Source organism: Cricetulus griseus, chromosome 2 (genome assembly GCF_003668045.3).
Source record: "Cricetulus griseus strain 17A/GY chromosome 2, alternate assembly CriGri-PICRH-1.0, whole genome shotgun sequence".
Taxonomy (NCBI): domain Eukaryota; kingdom Metazoa; phylum Chordata; class Mammalia; order Rodentia; family Cricetidae; genus Cricetulus; species Cricetulus griseus.
Window position 1 is genome coordinate 244,671,243 of NC_048595.1, and position 19,945 is coordinate 244,691,187.

The 19,945-nt window shown below is 42.4% G+C and overlaps 1 protein-coding gene across 1 annotated transcript; it reads right to left on the reverse strand.

Annotated features, from left to right (window-relative positions):
* Positions 1-576: 576 nt before the first annotated feature.
* Smlr1 (small leucine rich protein 1) lies at positions 577-9,852 on the reverse strand. The gene is made up of 2 exons (XM_027402899.2): positions 9,720-9,852; positions 577-656 (listed from the first exon to the last, which is right to left on the reverse strand). The coding sequence occupies exons 1-2, from the start codon at positions 9,844-9,846 to the stop codon at positions 577-579; spliced, it is 207 nt and encodes a 68-aa protein (XP_027258700.2). The 5' UTR covers positions 9,847-9,852.
* Between the last annotated feature and the right edge of the window lie 10,093 nt (positions 9,853-19,945).

Consider the following 19,945-nt stretch of genomic DNA (forward strand, 5'->3'; position numbering starts at 1 on the left):
ACCTCTGGGAGAGAGCTATGCTGGTGAGTGACCCATACCTAATACTGAGACTCCACTTGTTTGTCACAGCCTGCCACTGAGATGATGTAAAGCAGTTGGGAAGAGGAGAGTCACAAAGGTCTTGAATGATGTCTGACACTGCCATGTATCAGAACGATTAGAGGTCCAAATGGAAGGACTCTTGTGTAGAGCATCCATGGGGCTTCCTTCAGGCACCATCTTTTGCTGCTTGTTTAATTTCTCTCAGGGTTTCGTTGCCCTTAAAGGGAAAATTATGTGAGTTTCTACAGAGTGATATGATGAGGTGTAGGAATTTTATTTTAAAAACATCTGCCCCTCCCCCCCAAGTCAGTAAAGTCACAATAAAAGATGATGTGCCTCATGCACTGAGCATATTAAAGAAATCTGAAGTCTTTGGTACTTTGTGAAGAACTGCCATTAACCAGATCACACACAAGTCCTCTGGTGGGAGCTGATGCATCCACGGTTCTTGGTCATTTCCCCATGGTTCTGTTGACCACTGCGCTATGGCTTTTGGAAATTCACGGTGCTTTGGCCACTGAGTCATCCCAACAGTCACCTTCGTCTCATTCGCCTATATGGGGAAGAACCATACTTGTTTTGGCGATCAGAAATTTGAAAAAGTTCTTCATCAACTGAAAGGAAAAATATTGGTTAATTTGTAGACACTTGAGTGCCTTGGACCCTTCTTAGCCCGTTAGAAGCTACTGGCCAGGATTTCTGACTGGCAGCTCCGTGGGCTACAGAAGACTGGGTCTCTACTGTGGGACCTCACCTTTTCATCTTCCTTTTTAAAAAATTCCATTAATATTCTGAGTGTATTCGTGTGTAGTCATGAACATGGCATAGCACGTGTGGAGGTCAGAGAGCTTGGGTCTGTTCTCACCCTCCACCAGCTGGGTTCCAGGAATCGATCTTAGATCATCAGGTTTGGTGGCAAGTACCTTTACTGGCTGAGCCATATCTCTGGCCCTCCTCAGCCACTTCAAAAGAATGTTCCTGGTTAGGACAGATAGTCACTGTATTAGAGATCATTAACATGCAAGAATTCTATTTAGCAGATGTTTAGATTCTCATATTCAGGAAACCTTCATTAGGCATATGTGTAGGCCAAGAGTTGGGACGTATAGGAATTAGAAAAACAAGGTTTCTGTCCTGATGAGGGAAGTGCTTCTGTGTATGTGTTTGTCTTACTAGATGATAAAGTACTGTTTGGCCAATGAGGCAGCAAGTTAGGCAGGACTAGGAGTCGAGGATTCTGGGAAATGTAGTAAGAAGTGGTGATCCAGGCAGGAAGTGACATAGCAGGGAGACTCATATTTAAGGAAGGACAACCAGGAAGTGGCCCCTTTTTCCCCTCCGCTCTTCCTCCAGTGTGATGTGATCCACCTAGCGGGCAGAACTCAGGCAGCTGGTGGAGACCGCCCACGTGGCAGTAGGGCTCGGGTGACTTTTGGCGGAAAAGATTTATCCTAACACTGTCCTTCCTCCTTTCCCAAAATATACTTGAGTATATGTGTCATCCTTAGACAAGTCAACTTATTCTCTACGTTCCCTTTGGGCATTAAGCTTTTGGCATCTTTTACTGGCAGTGCTTTCAACTTTTCAGAGCCAATGAATTCCCTAATGTCTTAAAAATACTTAAATAAAAATTGTTCTGCTAAAATATTAAAAGTCTTCAGTGGCATCCCACTTACTCCAATTTACCAAACCTAGTGGTATCTCCCAGTCCCCAGGTTCCTCTCTCTGTAGCATCAGCATAGCCCCTTACCTACCACTCACTCCTACCTGCTTGCCTTGCATACGGCCTTCTCACTGCTTGTGTGTCTTCATCTAGTATGTCTGTCCATAACCAAATTTGATTTTAACCTTGAGATCTCTGTTAAGATCTCAATATATATTCCTTATGTGTTCCTGGTACACCAAACAATCCCCCCCACACACACACATACACACAGCCACCGACATCACTTATTAATGCCATGCTTATGGAATTGATCTTGACAACATTCTTGGTATCCACATCAAGCTATGCCATCCAGTCCTTTACCATGCACCTAGGAAACACTTCCTACCTGCTTAAATACTTAGGGAATGCTTTGTATTCTCAAATGAGGACATGCCTTGTGATATGTGAGCCACAAGATTGAATAGGCAATGTTCGTTCAGCAGTTATGTGCCAGACACACTGTGCTAACTTTGCCTGGGTCTACCAGTTCTTGTAGTGACTTAAGTTGCATACTGTCTCATTCTTGTTCTGAAATAAGTTGATCTCTTCTTGATTTATGTGTGAGCAGCCTGGGACACATGATGATAAAGCAGTCCTTCCCAAGACTACAGAAACGGATGGATTCGGGATCTGACACCAGGCAGCCTGCCTTTAGACTCTGTACTTTCAGCGGCTGGGTTCCATTGCTTTTCCATGTACATGATTTGCTCTTTCAAAGATGCTGCTTTGAGATGACCTCTGTTTCAGACTGTGAACTCACTGAAGCAGTAGTAATTTCTTCCCCACCTGTGTAAGAAGTGCTTTCAATGACGGACAAGGATATACATCGCTGAGCTGAAAGTTCGTGGCCCAAATAAGAGACTGAAGGGAGAGAACTAAAAAAACAAAAACCAGAGACCTAGGATGAGAGAACAAGCTTGGCGAGCTGTAGTGATTCATCTAGCCAGTGACTAAATGTCTGCCATAGGCACTCTACAGAAATAAGAGAAGTGAAATAATTTACCTCTCTCCAAAAGCAGTTTGCAATTAGGCTGTCATATTAATCACAGGCGTCTATTAGGGAGGATGTGCAGAGACGAGTTAAGCAGGTGGCTTTAAGAAATACTTGAGTTTGTTATGAACAATTCTGTAAGCAGTAAGGATTTCTCTCTGTTGGGCCATGGGTGAAAACTCTCCCTGGCTTGGGGTAGATATTTATGTGAAAGAGCTGCCATCATTAGGAATAGTTTGTATTTCTTTTATATTAAAAGATCAACCTGCCCAAAGCTCTTGTAAACATTCTTCCCTTGTTTACAGATTTCCCTCAGTTGCTTTTCAACTTGGTAGTGAATTTATTTTCCTGGGCCTGTAAGCTGAAGATAAACCTGCCTGGTGTTGGGTGGGCCAAGAAAACTATCTCTGGAGCCAAATAACCAGGTTTCATATCTTGTCTGGGCCTTCCAAGTAAGTCACCTAGGGTGGCTTAATTATTCTAAGTCAATTTTAGTGACACCTATAATGACACAAATGGGGATTTCTCAGGATTTATAAGCCAGCAGGAATAATAGTGGTTTACCATTTTTCAGGATGGGGATGGTTTTTAACACCTCTGTTGTGGAATATTAGTTGGAGATGTGTTACATTCATTTTCACTGTGGAATAGTTGTTTAATGATGCAAAGATACGTTGCATTTGCTTAACTCTGTGAAGCTGTGCCTACGTAAAGCACCTGACTGGTCTAGTAAAAGCTGAACGGCCAATACTTAGGCAATAGAGAGAAATCGGCAGGGCTAGCATGCAGAAAGAATAAATAGGAGGAGAAATCTGGGGAAGAGGGAAGATTGAGAGGAGGACATCAGGGGCCAGACAGCCAGCCACACAGGCAGTCACAGGAAAGAATGATAATGTAGAATAAAGAAAGGTAAAAAAGCCCAGAGGCAAAAGGTAGTTAAAGAGAAATGAAATAAGTTAGAAAAGCTGGCTAGAAACAAGCCAAACTAAAGCCAGGCAAATTCATAAGTAAGTCTCCGAACATTTATTTGGGAGCTGAGTGGTAGGTGCCTAAAGAGTTAAAAACAACAACAAAAATAAAAATAAAAACAACAACAAAAAAAAACCATCCTACACTCTGTAGCCGCTCATTTTCCACACTGACCCTGTAGCTGAACCCTGCTGTTCTTATTTCTATCTTACAGATGAGGATGCTGAAGTTTTAAATTAAGTCGAGAAGCCACGTTCCAGACTCAAATGCTAATAGTAATCCCCTGTAGTCAGGGATTTTAGCAACCTCACTGTCCTGACTCATTACTTTGCTCTTTCCAAAGAACTAAAATCTAGGCATGATATTCAGTAAAAGATGCTTTAGCCACATGTGTTTCTCAAGATATTACTTATCCATTCGGCAGATAGAGTTTAGTAAAGTGACTGGTTTTGATACTTTGGGTTCTAGAGCAGTTTGTTCTTGGTCAGGGTTATGATACCTGGGAAGGTGGGTGGCGCTAGAGGTTGAGATTTTGGAATACTGGAGAGAAATGAAGATCACAGCTACCCTAGGGGATGAAAAAATGTTCATGGCAGTGATGATGGAGGGTTTGGCTATTTCTAGAAAGTTTTAAGACTCATTCCTCTGCCCCAAGAGCTGTTTCTCAAGGCAAATGACAGACTAACGTGTGCAGGATGTTAGAGAATTTTCTTTCTTCCTTTGTGAGAAAATAGATGTTCTCTCCATACTAATTAAATTTCCATGCACCATCACCTCAAAGCTTGAAAAGTAGGGATTAATCTTGAATGATGACATTACCTCCACTCACTTCCCAACGTATCTAAAAGTGATGCTCTGCCTGACTTTAGGATACATGAAGCACACAAGTTGGTGTTCTGTTTTGGAATGTAGGACTTGGGGGTTCTGTGAACACACCGGCTCATCTATCAATGTCCTTCTCTTTACAGAAACAAAATAGAAATGATTACACTTGCTGTAGCCCTGAGTAGAAGATTAGCTATGTGACATTTGCCCATATGTTTACAATTTTTAGGTGGATGCTATTAAATGGATAAAACTGGCGATGTTTTAATTTGGGGCCAAGGGATCTCATTTATCCTCCAACTGGAGAGGTAATAATACTACACACCCTTAGGAAATGAGCACAGAAAGAACTACGGTTTTTAAGTAACAGGCTGTAGATGACCTCCGTTGTGTTAAGTAACTGATGCACAGAGTTGTTCCACTGAAGTAAATCGTGCTTCCCCTACCCACAGCCTACAGTCTGCAGATACTTACTTCACTGAGAGCCAGCAAAAGAGGGTGACAGTGGAGAAGGTGGCTTAGACCACCACTGGGGGTGTCCCTTAGGTGTTTAGAAGATCCTGTCCCGTGAGAGGTCTCAGCTTTGACATTTTTGAAAAGACTTAAAGTGAAAAGCCAGGATTCATCCTTGGCTAGGTTCAAGGAGAGAGTTTAGTGTAGTGATACCTTTCTTGCACGAATAAAGCCTGTCTGGGGGTCAGAGAATGGAGCTTGCCACTAGTCTGGAAGAAATCCACAGCATTTTAGCCTTAACTTGGTCTGAGGCCAAGATCAGAAACATACAGATTTACATATCTGATGTTGGATTAATTTTTTTCTGATGCAGTTTGTAGATTTCCAAATGGAAGACTGTTTCCTCTTGGTCCCAAAAGTCTATAGTGAAAGTCTGCCCCACTGCCTAGGACAAGCTGTAGTACATAGTAGTACTGGAATTTGGTTTGCCAGCAAAGCTCACACTGAAATTTCACACCTATTGTGAGGTTCTAAAGCTCTAGGCCCAGATGGGGCCTTTAAGAGCAGAACTGTGAGCCAGGTGGTGGTGGTGCACGCTTTTAATCCCAGGGGCAGGTGAATCTCTGTGAGTTCAAGGCTAGCCTGGTCTACAGAGTCAGTTCCAGGACAGCCAAGGCTACACAGAGAAACTCTGTCTCAGTCTTTTAGGTACCTCTTGCTATGTGCTGCCTTAGACCACAGAGTTTCTACTAGCAAGTAGGACCTCTCTGGAAGGCACCACTTGACCTTGGATTTCCCAGTCTTCAGAACTATAAGAAATAGTCTGTGGTGTTCAGTCATAAGAGCAGAAAACTGCCTTGAGTAGATTCACAAGTACTTGTTGAAAGAGTGACAGCCAGTTGCTATCTAGAGGTAGGATATACATCTGGAGCAAGCTTTAAAGTTGTTGAAAGGATGTCATTCACAGCCCCATTATGTGAGGCTTCCAGTTTTACAGCCCCCTGGGTTCAATCTTTCGAAGCCAAGGGTAAAATGTTTTGAGAGGGAAGGAGCAGACCCAAGAGAAAATCTAGGCATTAGGACAAGCTCATTAGCATAGCATATCACTTGGAGGGGTGAATGGAGAAAGAAGGAAGATTTAGTTATTGTGTTTCCATCGCTCACATGCTTCACCAACACTTCCCAGTGCTGTTGAGTTACAAATGTTGTGCTTTTATTGTGACTTGATCTCCAGACAGATTAACTAGGTAGGGATGTTCTGAGGACAGGTGGAGGCCACTATACAATAGTCATAGTGATATGTACACATCTGTCAGTTCTAGACCAAGCAGTGTGATCAACAGCAGTGTCCTGGCTATTTTTTTAAAGTCAGTTTGACACAAGCTAGTGTCATCTGAGAGAAGGGAATCTCAATTGACAAAATGCTTCTAGGATTAGACTTATAGGAAACCTGTAGGGCATTTTTTAAATTAGTGATTGATGTGGGAGGGCCCAGCCCTTTGTTGATAGTGCCACTCCTGGGCTGGGGGCCCTGGCTTTTATAAGAATGTAGGAGGAAGCCAGTAAGCAACACCCCTCCATGGCCTCTGCATCAGCTTAGGCCTCCAGATTCCTACCCAGTTTTAGTGCCTGCTTTCCCTTCCCTTAATGGACCGTGATTCGGGATGTGTGAAAGGTTCGGGCAGATACCTAGACAGCTTAAAGGGCCCTGTGTTGTGTGGCCACATCATGGCTACTCACTCGGGCTGCGTAGGGACTCAGAGCGCATTCAAGAGCCTCTTTCAAGCCCACAACCTCATCCCTTCTCTCTCTCTCTCTCTCTCTCTCTCTCTCTCTCTCTCTCTGTCTCTCTCTCTCTCCCCTTCTTCCTCTTCTGTGTCTCTCTCGTCTTTTCCACTCCCACTCCTGCTCTCCCTTCCCCACCCTGGAATAAACTATGGTTAATGTATTCTAGTTTGTGTTCCACCGCATTGGTTTTCATCTCCTCGGCTTCTTTATTTTTCTAATTTTTGAACTTTTACAAAATAACAACAATGTGCATCACTGTCTCCACATTGCTTTTGGTCTTGATGTTTCATCACAGCAGTAAAACTCCTAACGAAGCAAACACTTTGTCTGCGCTGCCCCCCGCACCAATCCTCAGGTAATACTTCCAACTGCAGTTTGGCTTTTCCAGGGTGTTCTGAAGGAGTTTGACTGATTTGTTTAGATCATAGAATTATCTAAATACTTAAATAAAACACTGGGTACCAATTTATGTTTTTCATGTAATAGATATTTTCCCAGGGATAAGAAAAGCGGTAAAACTGAGCTGTTTACTTTTTATAGACTCTCCCAGATAACCAAATACCCCACAGAATAATCCAATCATTTATAACTATTGAGCAGAGGCCACTGAGAGACTGAAATCCAAGAAACTCTTCTGATCTTTTTGCCTTATTTCGTACCTGATGCATTTTTGAGACACTAGATTTTATCTTGCTAAAGAAACAGCCAGAGATTAACCTTAAGTATGTGAAGAACTTAAGTGCTTGGCTGACACCTACTCCTACTTCCCAGTGTTAGTGGGAACCCAGGACATCTGTGATTGGTAGTGGGTCTTCCACCAGGAAATGTTTGTAACCCTGGGCAGTGAGCCAATGTGCAAGGCTAAAGCAACCCTGCTGTGAAGGTTTGGGAGTCTTGATTTTCAATTCTTTCCTTGTTTTGGAGTTTTTCCAAAGCTTGGGAATCTTAACTATCTAGGTGCAGAATTTCTAGAAGACTGATCTTGGGAACAGCAAAGGGTGTGACTCACTCCATAAAGAAAAGGACTTGTCACATGGGTCCATGCAGAGCATAGGGAAGTATCCCTTAATCGCCCTGCATGAGAGCTGTTTGTAAAAATGAGACATGAAATGAAAGGCTACAGCAGTGGTTCTCAACCTGTGTGTCACCACCCTTTCATGGGGGCCACCTAAGACCATCAGAAGAGCACAGATATTTATGTTACAATTCTTAACAGTGGCAAAATTACAGTTATGAGTAGCGATGAAAATAATTTAATGGTTGGGGTCACCACAACATGAAGAATTGTATTAAAGGGTTGCAGCATTAGGAAGGTTAAGAAACACTGGGCTGCAGAGTTCTCCTGTAGGCTCTGACAGGAAGCAGGATTCTGTACTGCAATCTATGTTTTCTGTATTCTAAGTATCATCTTAGACGTAAGTGTCCCTAATTGTTCTGCTGCTGGCACCAGTTGTGATTACTTAATAGTATACAGGAAAGCATTGCTTGAACTTGGCAAGTTTTTGTAGAAGAGCAGGGACTTTCCATTTGTTTGTTTTTCAAGACAGGGTTTCCCTATGTAACTTTGGCTGTCCTGTAACATACTCTGTAGACCAGACTAGCCTCAAACTCAAGAGGTCAGCCTGCCTCTGCCTCCTGAGTACTGGGATTAAAGGCTTGTGCTTTAAAACAGGGTCTCACACTGTAGCCCAAATTTAAGGAAACCTCCTGCCTCAGTTTCCTGAGGGCTAGAATTACAGCTGTGCACAACCAAGGCCAGCTTCCATTTTTTTTCAGGACTTTAATACGAACCATCCAAATTAAGAAGCTGGTTGATTTTTAGCGATGTTACTAAAATGAGTATTAACCTAATATTTGCTGAAAAACAAATCAACATGTAACCTCTGGAAACACAGTCCAGCTCCTTTAAATTCTGTTACACAAGCACAATCCAGGAGTTACGTGCCCATAACAGATCACCTTTAGCTTCTGATTATGGGAAGTTTCTGCTCTAGTCCAGGATGTAGTGTTTTGCATTGCCTAAACACTGGTAGTAAAATGCTTGGAACATGTCTTAAGCAGAAGTTCAGTGGCTGAGGATGTTGTGTGCATATGTAAATGATCGTGTGTGTGTGTGTGTGTGTGTGTGTGTGTGTGTGTGTGTAGTGTGTACATAAATATATATATATATATATGTATATATATACATACACATACATATGCACACATATATAGTGTGTGCACATATGCATATACATATACACACGTGTATACACGTATATATTATGTATATGCATATGTATATACATATATATATCATATATGTATATATGCATACACACACACACATACACACACGTGCACACACACATGCAGAGCCATGCAGATGAGTGTGTATGTACTGTGAGACTGTGTTGACCTGCTCTGTGCCTCATTTCATGGTTGATACATTTCTGAGGTTGTGAAAGTTTATCTTGTCAATGAAGCAGCAGAGGTAAGAGGCAAGAATGGAACTCCAGTTCCCAGCTGTGGCACCCAAATCCTTTAGCTTCTCCCAGTAGCACTAAATATCAGTGAGAACCCAGCATATATGTGACTGACAGGAGTCCTTACAAGGACTATGACATACATACACATCTGTCGCATAGGAGAGGCAGAGCATGAACAGCATAATGCTTATGAATCTGTTGCCTCTGGACAGACAAGCAGCTCTATGTCCAATTTGCTGATTCACCGTTGTCTGTTTACCGGGAACTACAGAGAAGTCCCTATAGCAAGTGGTCAAACCCTATATGCCTCATCACCCATGGAGTTGAAAGTGTCAAACTTTGCCCAGTTCATCAAGGCTCTTAAGGGAGGGTTAGGGGAGAAATATCTGTCAATCAAAAAGTTATGTTTCTCTGGCTTCTTGGAGCTTTGATGTGTTTTAGGAATGAGTCCTTCCTTGTGGGGCTTCACACTTACCTGCCATCAGTTTGATCCTGAAGTAGGCAATCAGGAGGAAAAGCAGCAAAGTCACGGGCAGGAAGATCCCCAGGACTAAGAATGGGCCTGGGAGTTCTTGCAAGAAGATTGACAGCACGGAGCTCATGGCCCCCCACAGCTGGGGCTGGCACAGGGACCCTGGCTCAGGACAGGCCACTGTCTCTGGTCTGTGGTAGTCCTCTCCTGGAGTTCTGGCCTTTGCTCCGCACTTCTCCATGGAATTTGTCGTGGACTTTGCTCTGGTTTATTAGTGGGGTGAATTCTGGAGCATTGTTTTCAGGTTACTCTGTAACTCAGCTCCAAGGGTGTAGGAGAACTGAAGAGTCAGTCTCCTATGGTGTCTCTGAGATGAATATTTCTCAGCAGGAGTTGGGGTGCCCCTGGTGAGTGAGATTAAGTATCTGACTTCAGTAAATCTTCTTACTATGTGTTCCTCCTATATAATCCCAGACCCAGAAAGAACTTTTACTCCATCTCCTAAATTTTAGAGCTAAAAATTACTTAATAGTCATGCTAATGCACACAGTGAATGTAACAAAGACTGAGAAAGGAAAAACATACTTCCCACATGTGAAAACTGCCTGGTTGGTTCCACTCTCAGTACCTCTCTGGAAGGTGCATTGATTTATTCATTTATTTAACAATCATTAATTCTACTAGAACCCAACCTTTGATCTGGAAGTTAGGTGTACAAAGCAGAGGTCACAGCCCTTCCCCTTTATAGACCAGGAAGACCCGATAATAGCCAGAAGTGAGTGGTGGGGGGATGGTGGCAAGGCCTTTTCCTGGCTGCCAGCTCACACTCAGGTGTGCTGTCCACTCATACCTGCCTTGGCCCTGAAGGCAGGACATATGGGAGTTATGACAACTCCAGACTTCTGGAATAAGAAAGGACAATAAACTGGCAAATGTCAAGGTTCACACTGACCTGTTGACTACCATGGAGTTGCTTTGTGCAAGTTGAATGGCGAATTTCCAAAGATGCTGAACTGGAAAGACTGATTAAAAGACTTGTTTCTTGATTCAAAAGATCTCTAGGGAGATGGGCAGTCTTGTTCAGGGCATCATTCCTGGCTTGTGTTCTCTCTGTGTCCCACCCCTTAGGTCACTGCGGTTGGGCAGCAGATGGAATCTACCATAAAGTGCTTTTCCACTACCTACATTCTCCTATATGAGGCCTTCAAAGGCCACACAGTCAGTCTCAGCTTTGAAATCTGCACCCTCAGTAAAAAATTCAGCTGGAGGGTCAGTTGGGGGTTTGCCCAGCACCCCTGAGTAGATGACTAGCAGTTGCTTCTCTTTCCAAAACAGACAAAGGCGGCTGTAGAACACCAGTATCGAGCCTGCATTCATTTCCTTCTCTTCTGACACTCCACAAAGTGATGCTGCGGTTATGATTCTTGTGTGCTTTCTGTTGAGGATCTTCGGGGCTCTTTCAGCTGGGCCAGGAGAATACTTTGTAAAGTATCGATCTTCAAAGAGCATCCATGAGCTGGAGAAACACAGGGGTGACCTAGGCAGCTGCTAGGAAGACTGTTGTGTTTCACTTCATTCAGCAAGGCTTACCTGAATGCTGAGACCGGGTTGAATGTGAGCTCTGGGGTGGGACTGGCTAATTCCATTGAGGGACTTGGCTAAGTTTGTAAAAAAGCGTTGTCTGGAGCCTGAAGCTGTCTACCTCAGACAAACACACAAGTCAGAAGATGGAGGTAGTGGGGTTGAAGGAGGAAGGGAAAGAATTGACAATGGCAAAAAAAGACAGAGCCTGTTAGGAGCTGAAGCTGAAAAAGAAAAAGAAAGGTATCAGAGCTTCCAGACTCTTGAAAGCCCTGCTCAGGATTGGACCAGGGAGATCTACCAAAGGTAGTTGATTGTAGACTTGATCGGACTTAGGAGGTATTTGGTAACTCTTTAAGGAATAGATGAAATGACAATTGCTTAGTATGTCTCAATGTAGAATCAAAGTGCAATGAATACGAGCTAGAAGAGAGCAGAGGAGAAGCAGGGGAGGGAAAGCGATACAAGAACAGTCCTCAGTAGACAGAAGTAAATTTTATTAGTTCTGCTAACAATAATGGTACCTACTATATGTCTGGCTGAACATTTTGTTTATGATCTCTTTTCATTTTCATGGTAAACTTATAAAGAAGAACTTCATCTTACAGGCGAAGAAATGAGGGCAAAAGCCTTGCCTATAGCACATTCCACACTTGCCTTTAGTAAATTCTAAACATCCAGAGATCATGCTCTCATCCATAATATCATGTCTGGCTCCCAGGATGGTGGCGGCCAGGAAATGGTGTTGATATAAAGCTAGACCTGATCTCAAGTGGTTGGCAGGTTTGGGTGGGAAGATAGACTTGTGTAGATGTTATACTCTAAGGCCAGTGGGGACCTGATAGAAATATGGGGTTCAAGACAGAGGACTAGACTCAAAATTTGCCACCATGAGAGTAGCACATTCTTTTTTGTTTGTTTTGTTTTTGTTTGTTTTTCAAGACAGGTCTCTCTGTGTTAACAGCTCTGGTTGGCCTGGAACTCATTTGTAGACCAGGTTAGCCTTGAACTCACAGAGAGCCACCTGCCTCTGCCTCCCAAGTGCTGGGAATAAAGATATGTGCCACCACTGCCTGGTGAGTAGCATATTCTTTACCAGGCTTCTTGCCACGGAGGAATAACCATGAATAGAACTGGAAAAAAATCCATGTTGGTGGAGATAGATGAGAAGATCTTATGGGGGATTAAACTGTCCTCTTGGTTTCCTTGGTGACAAATGCTCCCACTGTTGACTTACATGATTTAAGCAATTTACGGAAATTGGTATTTAAGATAAAATTCCTGATTACTACCATGCTGTCTCCTACAGTGTACTCTTAGTAATAGCTGGCCAAGAGTCTCTATCGCTATCTGACCTATGGAGTCAAGTGCCAAAGCCTCCAGAAATCTGATTGGGATTCTCCCAGAGTTTGAGCCATGAAGAGTCACTCACAGGAGTGACATGCTTCAGAGCAAGGAGAGTTCTCTAGCTCTTCAGCAGAAGGTGCCAGAACACCATGGACTGGTTGCTAGATCATCAGATTGCCTACAGCCACACAGCCAATTCCGAAAATCAACAACAGAAATTAAGATCACCAATTTCTGATGAAATTGATTTGGTTTAATTATGTGGGTGGTAGTTTGTTGAAATGAAAATTCTCTCACGATGTCAATGTTAAGTCTGCTTGTATTAGTAGGGGAGCCTGTATTTCTCTGACTCTTGTTAACTGGCCCTCTGAAGTTTGCATATTAGCCTATGCCAATTAAAGTAGTGTCACTCGGCAGCACTTCCAGAGTACACACAAAATTAAGGACTCTGGTTTCAAGTAATAGAGTGACCTCTGGTTTGTGGACACAAGCCCAACAGGCCTTTGTCATCCACACTTGAAGATAACAAGTATTTATTGTGGCTTTGCCACGTGCTTCTGAAGCACTGGTTTGGTCACTGTGTACATTTAAGGACAAGGCAAAGTCCCTGTCCATATTGCACATTCCAGCAGACGAACAGTCAATAAACAACAGGAGATTGCTGAATAATCACATGGTTCCAAAGACTAATCTTGGCTCTGCACATACATGGTAACTTGTTTCATTCTTATTATAGTGCTTTTGAAGTAGAAACTAGATTGTTTTGTGTATGCACACATGGTTGGGGGCATACACATGTGTGCGTGTGCCTGATCATGTGTAGCAGAGTGTGTGGAGGCCAGAGATCAACCACGGGTGTTGCTCCTCAGGCACCATCCACTTCAGCTTTGGTTGTTTGTTTTTTGAGACAGGGTCTTCTGCTGCCTTGGGGCGCACTCATTAAACTAGGCTGGCTGCTCTCTGCCTCCATAGTTTTGGCATTATAAGCATACACTCCCACATCTGGAAATGGGTCCTAGTGATTGAACACAGGTTTTCACACTCACACAGCACACGCGTTACCAACTGAACCAACTCCCCAGTCCCTGAAATAGTATCCATTGCTATCATTACCGAGAAACTCGTGACATTTTCAAAATGAGGATTGAATCATCAGAAACAGCAGAATCTGGATCTGAACTCATAACCCAATAGTAACTCTGCATTCCCTACTGCCCCTTTACCTCCTGGACTAATACATATATAATGTTGAGTAGGGAGTGTGTGTGTGTGTGTGTGTGTGTGTGTGTGTGTGTGTGTGTGTGTGTGTGTTGGTACTTTCTAAGAACACCTGTGCTGTTGGATTATAGCTCTTAGGGCCTCACGGAACATTAATTACCCCATCAAAAGTCCTACCTCCAAATATAGTCACTTGGGGGATTAGGAGCTTAAAATATACATTGGGGATAATAAGTTGGTCAATAACAGAAAGAAATTTAAACAACAGCCCCTTTCTGTAGGGGCCTTTGCAAGACCCAGGGAGTGATCCTAGGATATGTAAACATGATTGTGAATTTTAAAAAATGCTGTAAACAGCTATTTGTGTGTTTATTATTGCTTAAAAGGGGGTGAGCATGCTACTTCGAGTGTGTGAAAGTGGGGTCAAAGGGCAACTTCTTGGAGTTGGTTCTCTCCTTCTACCTTTATGTAGGTTCCAGGGATCCAATTCATGATGGCAGACTTGTGCTAGCAATACCTTCGCTGTCTGCTGTCTTGTTACCCACAAGTCCTTTTAGAAATTAGTCTTAGACTTATTTTATTTAATGTATATGAGTAATTTTGTCTGCGTGTACACATGTGTACCACATGCATGCCTGGTGGCTTGGGACAATGTACAATTGTCCAGTAAACAGGGTAGTCCTGGATGAAGATCCCTTGGGACTAGAGTTTTGGATGGTTGTGAGCCACCACGTGGGTGCTGGGAACCCAGGTCCTCTGCAAAGCGCAACCAATGCTCTTAACCACTGATCTGTCTCTACAGCCTCCACCATCCCATGGATTTTAATGTCTACCAGAAAAAAATGGTTTATCAGCCGCATGTAGTTAACACTTGGTCTCCTTTTGCAGAAATGCCTCCTGTTTGGAGACAGTAATGAGGGAGAAGGTGTGGTAGGGACATTTGAGTCTCTGGTTATTGCAGTCATTTTTGCAATCATTATGTGGTATTTAACTGTCTTGAAGTTGGAATGGCTTCCAGAAACACTCCTGCCTGGGTTGGGACAGAAGATCATATTGCCATGAAGATATCCTGTGCACCTGACTTCTGAAGTATGTGGGAAGCAGGGGAGGAACTTACTCTAAATGGATGGAGCCAGAAGTGACTCTGGAAAATGCCCCCCAAGCACTGCACGTGTAAAACACCAAGTAGACTATTGGATATTGGTATTCAGATCGAAAGTTTTCTCTTACACCAGCCATTATCAACAGTATGTATTTTTGTGCAAGCTGAATAAAATAGAATTTTTTAAAAGTCCTGTATCTGAGAACAGAAAGTGACAGCCACAGTACTGCGACAGTGAGTGCGTCATTGCTGCTGCTGCATGGTTTACACATCACAAACTCTTGGCTCACACGTTAGCATGTACAATGAACAGGGCAGTCTTGGACAAGCTGCGTGAGAAATTTCCCCTGGATAAGATGGGAGCCCAAGAAAATAAGTGCTCCAGTATGTAGAGCTATTGTAAGGTTTTATGGAGCAAATGTTTCCCACTTCTTGGCTTTTTGAAGTAAAAAATTCAGCTGAGATAGATAGTTTAAGCTAATTTTATTTAGCAAAGAGAAGCAGGAACTACAGCATAGTGGTTTTATTTTCTTCTTCCTCCTCCTCCTCCTCCTCCTCCTCCTCCTCCTCCTCCTCCTCCTCCTCTTCTTCTTCTTCTTCTTCTTCTTCTTCTTCTTCTTCTTCTTCTTCTTCTTGTTTCTGTTTTTGTCTTAAAAACAGGTCTCACTGTGTATCCCTGGCTGGGCTTGAACTCACCATATATATTAGGCTGTCCTTGAACACACAGAGATCTACCTGCCCCTTCCTCCTGAGTGGTGGGATTAGAGGTATGCATCACCATGCTGGCTAATATGAATTTTTATTTTTAATTATGTGTATGTCAATATGTGTGTTTATAGAGACATGTATATATGAATTCAGGTACCCAAGGAGGTGGGAAAGGGGCACTGGACCCACTGGAGGTAGAGTCAGAGGGGTGGCAAGATGCCTGATGTGGGTACTGGGAACTGAACTCAGATTTTCTCTAAGAGAGTATGTACTCTTAACCACTGAGCCATCTCTTTTGCTCCTATGCTGTTCATTTTAAGGAATTTTAAAAATGCATCTTTATAAGCTAGGTGGCATATTCATTAGGTTAATATAACCCCTTTTCCTTTCAAGTCACAGTGGACTGGATTTCCCTCTTAGCGTATTTCTTCTGAAGATCTCTGCAAATGTCTAAGGTGGGGTAGAGCACACATCAAAACACAAATGCAAATGACTACGATGAAGCCAAGCCTCTGAGGTACGCAGGTTCTTGGTTAGAACTCACACACGGTAATCTTGGCTTCTGCTATATCGACAAGAACCTATCTACAGCTTCATGGATGTTTAACCATCAAGGGGCATTCCAGGGGTCAGGAGACACAGCCACTGAGATGCAACTGCAGTTTCCTTGGTTCCCTCGTGTCCAATTCCTTGCCAAGCCAATAATAAAAGTCAGTGGATTACTATAAGCATTAACGATAATAGCTATAGAGCGCAATGCAGTACACAACAATTTAAAAATAAATTTAATTCCCCTTTTAGATTAATTTTATGTTTTTTGAGATTATTGGTCCTATAAAACTTGAAATGTAATGAAAAGGCAATTCCCTAGGGAAAGCTTGGAAAATGCTGAAAGATGGAGGCCTCAGGACATAAGAAGAATTACTGGCTTGTTTTTAAAATTGTAATTTGGGGATCTGCAAAGATGACTCAGTGGTTAAGAGCACTAAGATTTGATACCCTGTGCCCACACAGAGCTGCAAAACCATCTGTAATACTAGTTCTAGGGGGATTCAATGTCCTCTTCTGACTTCCAGAGGCATCAGACATGCAAATGATATATAGACTTACATTCAAGCAAAACACCCATGCATACACAGCAACATAAAAACCAATACAACTTTGTAATTTGTACTTAGATGTAGTAACAGATATAACCCAAGATTCCTGAAAGTTGAGGCAGGAAGACCATGAGTTTAAGCTCAACCTGAACTACATAGTGAGTCCCCGTGTCCAGATAACAGAACCTAACTAAATAAAATAATACTTTGTTGTTACTGCTTGGTCTAGGCGAGTATTCACTTTTGCTTTTGCAATCTTGTTTTATAATCTTCTTTCCTTCTTTTTAAAAACAAACAACAAGCAAACAAAAACCCCCTCTGCCTTCAAATGTATAAGCTACAAGCTACCACAAACTGGGTCTGTTACAATTAAAAACGGAATATTGCTAGAAGATTAATTCCCAGCAGAAAAACCAGAGAACCTTGCAACTCATTTTGTGAGCTCTAAGTTTGCTAATTTTGCTTCTTTTTATTATGACTTTGGGAAGATGCTGACCTCCTCTGATTGGTCTCTCTGGCTATTCGGAGCTTCTAGAAATCATTTTAATATAGTACACCTTGCTAGGGAGCTACCCCGCAAAGATGTTCATGTTAAAGGGGAGGGGTGACAACATACCAGAGACCCCCATAGCATATGTCACAGAGAAGGTTCGCCTGAGAAAGAATTAAATCAGATTCAGATACCATCAACTATTTGGTATTTTAGTTTTTAATTCTGGGATATGATGACTCATTTCCACTGTTGACTTGATCTGGAATAGCCTAAGGAATTGCCGAGGCATGGTATGGCTGTGTCTGTCAGGACATTTCTGGAGGGGATTAGTTTGGGGGAGAATAATCCTCTCTGAACGTGGGTGGCACCCTCTCAGAGGCCCTGGGCTTTAACTGAACAAATGGGAAAGGAGGAAGCTGGCAGAGCCTCCCATACTCCACCCCTCTCTGTGTCTACTCCCATGGCTGTGATGGACAGACACAGTCCTAATCTGTGGGCCAAGAGTCCTCATTCCTCTCCTGAATTTGTCCCTGTGAGGCATTTCATCTCAGTAACAAGAAAGGTAACAATACAACGGCCAGTCTTTTCTTCAACACAGTGTTATTCCTAAATACCATCACAGGTAACATAACGCTATTCATTGTGTATAATCAGAAACATACATCAGAATGTAGTTGTGGACAGACAGAATCTATGTCATGTTCCTTTTAGATAAAAACCCTTGCTACCTTTGTGACACTCCTACAGTTTTTCCACAGAGCTCATTGAAGCCCAGGTTTTTGTGAGCAACACACATCTGATTACCAGATTTCTTGAATACTGTTTGGGGGCTGCGGTTTGGAGGCTCCTTGCCTCAGTGCAGGCTTCCTTCTCTCATTAACAGGCAAAATATAATGTGAAATTTTGTATTAATCACTAGGGGTAACTCATCAGGCCATCTCCAGAATTTTGCCAAGGTAATACCAGAAAATAACAGCTGTTTGTCTAAAGAAAGTAGGGGCCCATTTGTACTGCTCCTGGAGGCAATAGGGAGATTAATGCACATTGTCAGTTGTGCAGGTTTAATTTGACTTGCATTAAAATAGCATTGATATACATCCCCTCTTGCCATTCATTTCCCTTGAATGCTGATTAATTTACTCTCATTTCACCCTGAATGCTGCCAGGCAGTAATGAGTTGTGGCCATCTGGCAGTCCTATTTTATCTTCCCCAGTCCCCTAAAAATCACAAGAAACAGAGACATTCTTTTCGCCAGCATCAGCCCAGCTCCTCAGAGTTCCTAGTCCTCCTCCTGGGGAAAGCAAGGCAGATGTCGGTCCAGACACTGGATTCCTGCGCCAGCTCACAGGTTTTGTGTTCTATCTGAGGAGCAAAAGGCTCTTCTGTTTCAGATCTGGAAGTGATGGTTAACAGAGTCTGTATGTCAGAATTAACTGTTCAACTGTATAAAAAGAGTTTGCGAAGTGCAGCCACTTCCATAAAGTGGTATTTATGGATGTACGTTAACACACAACACACAGAAACAGGTCCCTCACAGGCACATAAAACGACATTGCTAACAGCATTGCCTTAACTCTTAAAAACCAGAAAACCATCTTAGTGATTGCACTATTTTTACTTCGTAATATTTTCAGAACAGTTAAACCCATTACCCCACATATAAAAAGATAATAAAAACGGGCATAAAAGCTCATTGTATTTCTGGGATAATGTTTCCTAAAATTCAACTTTATTGAGGTGTAGTTTTTGCACAGTGAAATACTCATTTGTTTATGTCGATTTGAACTTTGGTACATTTATATACTCATAAAATCAAAATGAAGACAGCATGTTTTTTTTTTTTTTTTATCATCCCCCTCATATTATCTCTGTGTCCAGGTCAAGGACAGTCCCTCTTAGCTAATCTTCACTACCACCACCAGCAGGAAAATGACAATAGTCTGTCAATAAATATTAAATTGACCCATTGTAGAAGTTCATAGAAATGGGATCTTTACAGATTGTAAGCTTTTGGCTGACTTTGCTTAACACAATTCATCTCTGTTGTTACATCCAGTAGTTCCATTTTTTTGTGCCTTGTGGGATTTCACTGGTGTAGATTCCGTGTTGCTGTGGAGATGACATATGTCCACACTCCAGGATGCTATTGGATTTGCTGCTATCCTTGACCACTTTGTGGATAGGTGTTTATGTGGTTGTGTATTTTAATTTCTCCTGAGGAAATACTTTATAGTGGAATTGCTAGTAATCTGATGTGTGTATCTTTAGCCTTATGAGAAATGACCAAATGGCTTTTCAAAAATGATTCTTAAATTAAGTCTCACCAGCAATGTATGATGCTTCCTGTTGCTCTGTGACCTGACATTTGATAGCACCATTTTTAAAGATTATATCTGTGCTGATGTGTGTGATGGCATCTCATTGTGTATCTAACTTGAATTCCCCTATATTTTCAAGTAGATTTATTAGCATTTAGACACATTTCAAGGTCAATAGATCAGATGGCGGTCATTAAAAAGATAGTCTGCTATACTCACTGTCCATCTGAGAGCACAGTTCACATGCATAGCAATACATCAGAGTGTGAATCCCAACAACCTCCTGTAATGGGCTCTTATTGTGCTATAATCTTTGGTACTTAACTAACCCAAGGGACAAGTCCTTCTGAAGTCAGCAAGG